General features: G+C 59.4%; 1 protein-coding gene across 1 annotated transcript; it reads right to left on the bottom strand.

The window, feature by feature from the left end:
* Positions 1-7,301, bottom strand: BARHL1 (BarH like homeobox 1). The gene is made up of 3 exons (XM_032866387.1): positions 6,310-7,301; positions 2,152-2,374; positions 1-472 (listed from the first exon to the last, which is right to left on the bottom strand). Exons 1-3 carry the CDS (start codon positions 6,773-6,775, stop codon positions 178-180), a joined length of 984 nt encoding a protein of 327 aa, XP_032722278.1. The 5' UTR covers positions 6,776-7,301; the 3' UTR covers positions 1-177.
* Positions 7,302-7,769: the final 468 nt, after the last annotated feature.

Here is a 7,769-nt window from a genome sequence, read left to right as displayed (position 1 = left end):
GACTCAGTCCGGTTCCGGGCCTCAGTAGACTTGGCACAGGGCCCTTCGGGGGACACTGGCTGGGAGTCCAGGGAGGGCCGGCCAGGGGGCCCCGGGGAAGGGGCGTTGAAACCCCGCGCCCCGCGAAGGGCAGGCGGAAGGAGCCCACGCGGAGCCCCAGGGAGGCGGGCGGACGCTTCACCGAGGCTGCGCGGCGCGCGGGAGGACGCCGGCCAGCGGGGGCAGCGGCGGGGGCGGCTCGCTGGCGCCCTGGAGTCCGTGGATGAGGATGCGGGGCACCAGAGGTCTCTGCAGGGCGGGCGGCGGCGCGCTGGGCCCGCGGTACAGATACAGTGCGGCGCCAGGATCCAGGTTGGAAACTAGACTCTGCGGGTAGAAATAAGGCGACGGGAACATCCGCTGGAGCGCTGAGTAATTGCCCGCCTCCGCCAGCAACTCCAACCCGACTGCCGTCTGTCGCTTCCATTTAGTCCTGGGGACCGAAATAAACGCGGACGGCGAGGTCAGGGCTGTGGCGCCCAAAGACCCCTGCCGCTCACGAGTGCTTGGCCCAGAGCGCCTTCAGGGAGGCCAAGAGGGATCCCACGGATTCGTTAATAAATAACGGGGTGCCAGGCACCGTTCTCAGCTGTCACATGCATCGGCTCCTGTCATCCGCCAGCCTTCCGTGGCTGTTATCTCTGTTTTACAGATCAGAAAACTGAGGCCTTGGCCATTTTTCGAGATGGTCTCCAAAGAGGCAGAGCCCAGGCTCTAAGCCAGGCTGTCTGACCCCAGAGATGGGGTTCTCACCTCACCACACTTAGCTCCGGAGATCACAGGAGACACTCGGAGCTGGGTGTTGGGGCTCCCCCTCCCCTGTGTATGCGCCCCCTGGGAGGATTTAGGAACTCGAACCCCCCCCCACGATGATGGGGGTGGTGGAAGAGGTTGGTCCGCTAGCTAGCTAGCGGTGGAAGAGGGCCCGTGGCCACTGAACCACGGACGGGGCAGATGCCCCGTTGGGTGAGCTTCTGTGGAAGCGCGCAGACCGGAGTCGGCAACTGGAGAGTATGAGTACTAGCTGCACACCCTCTCCACTGCACCCGCTGCCCTCAGCACCCAGCTCCCCAGCACAGGAGGAGCCTTGCAGGCTGCGGGAACCCCAATTTGGAGACAGCCAGCCGAGTGTTGGCCTGATGCTGGAGGAGGCAAGGAAGTCGAGGCTACGCTTCAGCTGGAACCGCTGGGTGCGCCTGGCCAGTGAGGCTGGGCCAGCCTGCCCCAGTCCCACCGAGGCGGGCACAGCCACACCAACCGCCTTTCCCTCCCTAAATTATTCATCATCATCATAATTGTGTAATTACTGTAACGGGCCTTAATTATTGATGCCCCAAGCAGTAATCGGTATTTATTATTAATGGGAGACGTGTTCTGAGGCTTGTTTATGGAAAGCACCATTCCAGCTCACACTGAGTGTGCGAGTGTGAGTGTGGGTGTGTGTGAGCTGTGTCAGTGTGTGTGGGGGGGTGTCTGTGGATGGGTGTGAGTGATTTCATCCTGTGATGGTGTTGGGGAGGGAGATTAGGAAGCACCAGCTTCTAGACCAGTGCCCACTGCCAGTTTCCCGATCACCCTCTCCCCAAGGAGCCGGAGCTGGGTCTGTTTCTTCCTCCAGTCCGACTGGAAAGGCTGAGGTGTCCAGAGTAGCCCCCAGAGAGCTCAGAGAGCCCCCCAACACACACACATCAGGGCTGCCCCTTCATTCCCCGCCCCCCCCACAAGACTTTCTGGATACTGAGAGCACCACCCCTCCCCCAGCCTGGCATCCATCCTGGAGAGCTCAGTGGTCCCAATAGGGGCTAAGGCTGGTCCCGGTGGGGAGGGTAGGACCCTGGCTGAGGTAGGGGCAGGCTCATGAGTCTGTCTGTCCTCCTGTCCTGGGGTGGGGGGATGACTGGGCGCTGGAGACGAGTCCAGTCCTGTCGCTGTCCCTCACTGTGGTCTTTGAGCAAGGCCTCCACCCCGCCGGTCCTGAGTCTTCTCACTTTACAGAATAGGGAAAGTGCAGGGGTCCTCTCAGGGTCAGGCCAAGGCTTGTGGGTCCCAGGGAGGGGCAGTTAGGAAAGGAGGGGGCCCTCTGTCCACTGCCACCCCGCAGCCAGGGCTCACCTCCGGTTCTGGTACCAGGTCTTGACCTGCGTGTCGGTGAGGTTGAGCGAGGCGGCCAGCTCCATGCGGTCCTGCACGCTCAGGTACTTCTGCCGCTCGAAGCTGCGCTCCAGCTGCGCCAGCTGATGGTCCGTGAAGGCCGTGCGCGCCTTGCGGGGCTTCTTCAGGCGCACCGGGGGGCTGTCCCGGGAGCTGGAGATCTCGCGGTCGCCTTCCTCCTTCACTGCGGAGACACAGCGGTGCGTCAGGGTCCGGCCTCGCCTCCCGCCCGCCGGCGCCCTCCCGCCCCAGCTGGCCGCCGGTCCCGCTCCGCTCGTGTAAACGCGGCTCCCGACGGCCGTGGCCCCGCCGCACTCAAGCGCTTGGGTCCGCGGCCAAGTGGCTCAAAGGCGAGCTCCCCGGCTCCCCGGCCCCCCCCCGCCCGCCCCAGACCAGGGCGTGAGCCCTGACGGAGGAGGAGGAAGAGGAGGATTGACACCTCCGGGGACAAATGACCCCAAGCGAGAGGACCGACCCGCTCGCTCTCCGCCGCGCTCCCTGGAGGGATGAACGCAGTAACCGTTCCGGAGCCCTGAGCCCACCGGCCAGGCGGAGACGCAGGGGGAGGCGGGAGGGGGTTGCAGCGGGTGGGCCGCGTAGGTGGGCGCTTCAGGGGTGCGGGGCTGTGCTCCGCCTCCGCGCCGCGATGTCCTGGCCGCGAGCGGACCCGGAAAGGAGGAAGCTGAGGGCCGGCATGTGGGGAGAAAAACCCGCGTGGAGAGACAAAAACCTGTTGGCCCCGCAGCGAATCAGTGTCCCGAGAAGCCAGTCACTGGCCTTGTGAGATGCGACGCCGTAGCGCCGGCCTCCGCGGTCCCTGAGCTACCTACAGACCGCGGGGCGGAGGGCGGAACGCCGGGCGCCCAAGCCGGGAGCGCGAAGCTCTCGGAGAAATACCCGGCGCTTTTGCCCCTCGGCTGTGCGCGTCGCCGTGGCCCGCGTTTGCTTCTCAATACACGCCCCACGGCCGCGACACCCCGGCAGGGGCCCGCTCCTGAGGCCCAAGAACGGACCCGACAGGGGACCGTTTCTTTTTTTCCCCCAGACGCCTTCGTTCAGAGCCGACTGCTCCGAAAACGCACACTTGATAGTACAAGCTCCATGATCTCCTTCCTTCCCTCCCTAAAGTGATGATATAACCCACAAGACCATGTCCCCAAAGTTGGCTGCGCCAGCTGGGGCTTTCCCCCTCTTTTTCCCCTATTTTCCTTCATGGTGAGTTTCATTGTGCCTGGCATGTGCAGTGACAGGGTTCAGCTGAATGCAAGTTGATTTCTCTCTGTTGGAAACAATAATCCGGTTAATTGAGCCACTAGGGAGTGAGAGTTTTCCACCAGAAAGGCAGAGGTTCTCGGCCGGAAGGGCCCCAGCCCTGGGTGCGTGGAGGCAGACGGGCAGGGAGGGCACAGGCTCGGGGGAAACGTCTGGAGATGCCTCCCTCCTGTCTCCACCAGGCTGGTGCGCCAGGCTCTCTCCCTGCCCTCCCTGAGCCTGAGCCGGGGCCACGCTGGGATATGGGCCACCTCAGGAGGTGCGTTAGGCAAAATCTGGGTTGTGTCTGTGCCCGAAGGCAGAAGTTGAAACAAGTGTGAGAAAACAGTTATTGAAACCTCAAACTTAATATTGTCGAAATCTAACTTTTTGAGGGAGCTGCTGGGACTGACTTCAGAAATCCCCAGCTTCTTAGGGCTGAGGTGGGGGATTGAGTTTGTGGTGTCAGGAAGAACGGGTTGGAGACTCCAGCATTCCTCTAATCCCTCTTTGACACAGACTGGTGCCTTGAGGGGCACGCAGTGCCACTCAGCCTCAGCCTCCCGGACAGTCTCAGCCCAGTGGGGCCTCAGACTCTGGTCTGGAGGCCACATCTCAGTGCCCCAGAGTCCCGGGCCCACTGACCCAGCCTGCTCTGAGCAAAGCGCTGGCTCAATTTCTCCGTCTGATTTCTCTGCCGACATCGACATCGGCTCTAGCAAGCAGGACCCAGCGGCAGACCGCCTTATGTCAAAGCCTGGTTTCAGTTTCTTTCAGTGTGACCCTTGAGGAGCCTTTGATGCCAAAAACTCCGGGTGGGGCTGGCCTTCCCTCTGTACCCTCCTTGGAAGAAATTATTCTTAGCTTGGAAGGTGGATGGGGATTTGAATTGCTTTGACGCCCACCCCTGATGGCTGTCTCACTGGCTCGCTCCGTGTGTCTCTGTCTCAACAAGCCTTCCTAATTCGGACCCTGAAAAACTCGCTTCCACGTTGGAGAAACACTCCTGACATCATCTCAGCGGTGGATGTTTCCGTTCTCTCTTCCATCTTGGAGCTTTGTAAGTGCAAAGGCAGCGGTTCCTAGGGATGGGGGTGGGGGAGAACTTCACACCCTCTGCTCCAAACCTATATAAGTGATATGTGGACAGCCGGCCCTCATCACCTCTCTGATCAGATATCATCAGGGACAGGAGAGGAAAATTGATATTCCAATTATCTTAAACGAAATCGTGCCTCAAAATCCCACCTACGGGCAAAGAAATGAAAGGAGACAAGAGGCAAACTATCTTCCACGTCCACCAGCCCCAGCCGTTGGCATGCGGTGTGGGAGATGCTTGCCCCTTACTCTAACCATAAAGCTGGGGTGTTGTTGAGAATTATTAATAATAAACCGTTATCTTATAAATACAGATAGACATTGCCTACCCCTGCGCCCGCCCCCAGCACCTGTCTTTCTCCAGGGCAAGTCTTCTTTGCCTCTCTAAACGGGTCCCAGGGGGAGGGGCAGGGGTCTCTGGGCCACATGCCTCCAGACCTCCTTCCTGGCTTCTCTAGCTTAACCGGCTCAAAGACACTCTCTGGCAGCTTGTGTGGGCAAGCGGAGGGCAGTGGGATGAGGAGTGGGGCCCCAAAAGGGTTTCGGTTTGTGGCCAAGGCCTGTCCACGAATGAATTCTTGGTTGAGAGGAGAGTGTTAAAGTGAGGTTCCCTAAATTCTTGCGAAGGCTTAGTGCAAATAGGGGGAGCAGGCACAGGGCTCCCAAGACAATAAAAAGGTTGCCTTTATTAGGGAAGTTTTGTCTCATGAAAAGGGTTCCTGGAATTAATTGTAAAACTGAAAGAGTTCTGAGCAACCTCTGCCAGCCCCTAGTTTTCTGCTGGATGGGGACACAGGGCTTTACTCCCTCAATATCCCAAGACTCCTTCCCATCCTGCCTCCTGACTTCTTCCTAGAAAGAATTTTGCGCCTCTGGCTAAAGTCGAGGTAGTGGCTGGGGGTGAGAAAGAAAATTAGGGCCTCTTTTCTTCTTTCCTTCCCCCTTTCCTCTTAATCCTAATCTCATTTTCCTGGTCAAGACGACAACAACAAAAAAAACTCCCGGAGGTGGAAAGGCAAACAATTCTAATACTGGGGAAGCGGGGCTGGTCACTTGCGAGTTTCTGGGTCCCACACACAAGCTGAAGTTGGCTGCTCGATGCACTTGAAATCAAATTCAGTGAGAACGGTGGGGTGTTGCAGGGTCCTCCCCTCTCTGACCCAGACCTCTGAACCTGCTCCCCGTCAGCTGCCTGGCTGATCTTTCTACTTTGAAGTGAGCCTTTCTTTTGAATGATTCCCAGGGCCCAGGTCACACTGGGCCCAACGGGAGGGAAAGCTCAGTTCCTCTTCCCGCCTGCAAGTTCAGATTAAAGGGGAAAATTCTGACTATTCTTAAGGCTCCATCTGAAATATCCTGCTAGGTTTTCACCCTTATAAAAAGGCATTCAAGCAGAACCCTCTGGACCTTCTATTGCTTCTGCAAGATCTTTTCCCAGAGAAACTCTAGCTGGATAAGAACCTGCTCCTGCCCACCAGTGCTGCTGGGGAAGTGGTCCCAGGTGAAGTTTAGAAAGTTTGCTTGGTGCATTTTGGGGAATCTTTCCTAGAGCACACAGTGTCCCTCTTGCACTTTCTCCACTGTGCTCTGCTGCTCAAGGCATAGCCACGGGGCCAGCTGAAAGGTTCAGACAAGACCAAAAGGTTCAACCTGGGCCCCGGGGAACTCCGAGTGAGCATGTACATATCCCTATACGCTTTTAGAAATATAGCAGTTCTTAGAAATGTAGCATGACCCCCCCCCCCAAGTTTTCTCCTCCTGTTTTCTTACCTTTATACTCGGAGTCTGACGAGGCGTTACTGCCACTTTTGTCCAGCTTGTCTCTAAAGTCCTCCCCAGCCTTGGCCACAAGACGGCCCCCAGGCTCGGGGGCGGCCGACTGCCCGCTGCTAGAGTAGGGTGCACAGGCCGCTAGTGGTTTGCAGTCGGCAAGGATGTCCCTGATCAGAAAGGAGGAGGTCACGGTGCGCGACTGGGCTGGGGCCGAGAGCTGCCCAGGCTGCAGGTGGGAGTCCAAACCTGGGCCTGATGCCCCGCCAGGCCTCGGGGTGCCCGTCTCCAGACAGTCCCTTCCTGGTGAGGCTGGTGAAGAGCAGTCGCTGCTGCTCCCCGAGCGCGGACTCAGCTCCAGGGGTGAGCGGCAGTCCCCAAGCAAGGGGTCCCCCTTGGGAAGGGCGGGGCTGCCCGCACGGTGGGAGAGAATGGAGTCGATCCCAAAGCCATTGGAGCCTTCCATAGCCAAGCTGCGACCTGTCCTCCCCAAAAGCTCCCCACCCACCCCCAACCCCAGCCGCCGCTGCCCCTGCCCCTAGCTGCGGGCTGGCATGGGGAAGGCGGGCAGGGAGCCTGCGGGCACCTTGGACGGAGTTCAGCCTTGGGGGAGCCGGGGAGCTCTGGGCCAACCTCCTCTGCGCATTAGATCCAAAAGGGCTCAGCGCGTCTTCTGCAGCATCGCGCCGAGCTGCCGATCCGAGGGGGGGTGGTGGGAGTGTCAGGGAGGAATGGGAGGGAGGGTGCGCCAAGTTGGGGAGAGCAAAGGGGGAGATGGACGGCCTGAGCGCCCGTTTGGCACAGAAGAGATGCGAGGATGTTGGAATCTAAATAAAGAACGGCTTAAAAAAAAAAATCCAAACCGCACGCTTCCTCCAGGCTAGCAGCCGCCGAGGGCAGCGGGGTCAGTACCGCGGATAGCAGCGGGCCGGAGCCGCGCTACCAGCCGGCGGAACGGAGCGCACCTGGCGGCGTCAGCACCGCGGATAGCGGCGGCGGCGGCGGCGGCGGCCCGCGGTGCATGACGCTCCACCTGGCCAGGGAGGTCCTGTCGCCGCGCTCCCACCGCTCCAGGGGCCCGTCAGCACCGAGGACAGCGCCTCCGGCTCCGCCGTTCTGCTCTCAACGCGTCCTCCGCGCGCGCCTTCGCCTCCCCCCCTTCCTTTAAAAAATGAACTTGTGTCACTTTTACTTTGGAGCTGGGTTTTTTTTCTTTTTTTTTTTTTTTTCGTTGTGTTGTGTGTGTGTGTGTTTTTTTTAAAGGGGACTCGCCCACGTGTCCCCGGAGTGATGACGCTGATTGGCTCCGGCTGATTTTGGGGGTGATGTCACGGTTCCGCAAGCCGCTGCCCGATTCCCTTTCAGTTTGATTAAAAGAGACACTGAATTAATTACACCACAGACCCAACTGTTTACCGGCGATTTCCACACGGTTTGCTTTCATTAGGCCGGTGATGAGG

This window comes from Lontra canadensis, unplaced genomic scaffold (assembly GCF_010015895.1).
Source record: "Lontra canadensis isolate GAN:19392208 unplaced genomic scaffold, GSC_riverotter_1.0 scaffold30, whole genome shotgun sequence".
Lineage (NCBI taxonomy): Eukaryota > Metazoa > Chordata > Mammalia > Carnivora > Mustelidae > Lontra > Lontra canadensis.
This window is presented reverse-complemented; position numbering and strand designations above follow the sequence as displayed.

Bases quoted from the DNA above. Each gene is read 5' to 3' on its own strand.
- BARHL1 (XM_032866387.1), bottom strand. From the start codon at position 6,775: ATGGAAGGCTCCAATGGCTTTGGGATCGACTCCATTCTCTCCCACCGT. The intron at 2,375-6,309 runs GTAAGAAAACAG...GTGTCTCCGCAG, and splicing joins GTCAGACTCCGAGTATAAAG to TGAAGGAGGAAGGCGACCGC. The intron at 473-2,151 runs GTGAGCCCTGGC...TTCGGTCCCCAG, and splicing joins ACCTGGTACCAGAACCGGAG to GACTAAATGGAAGCGACAGA.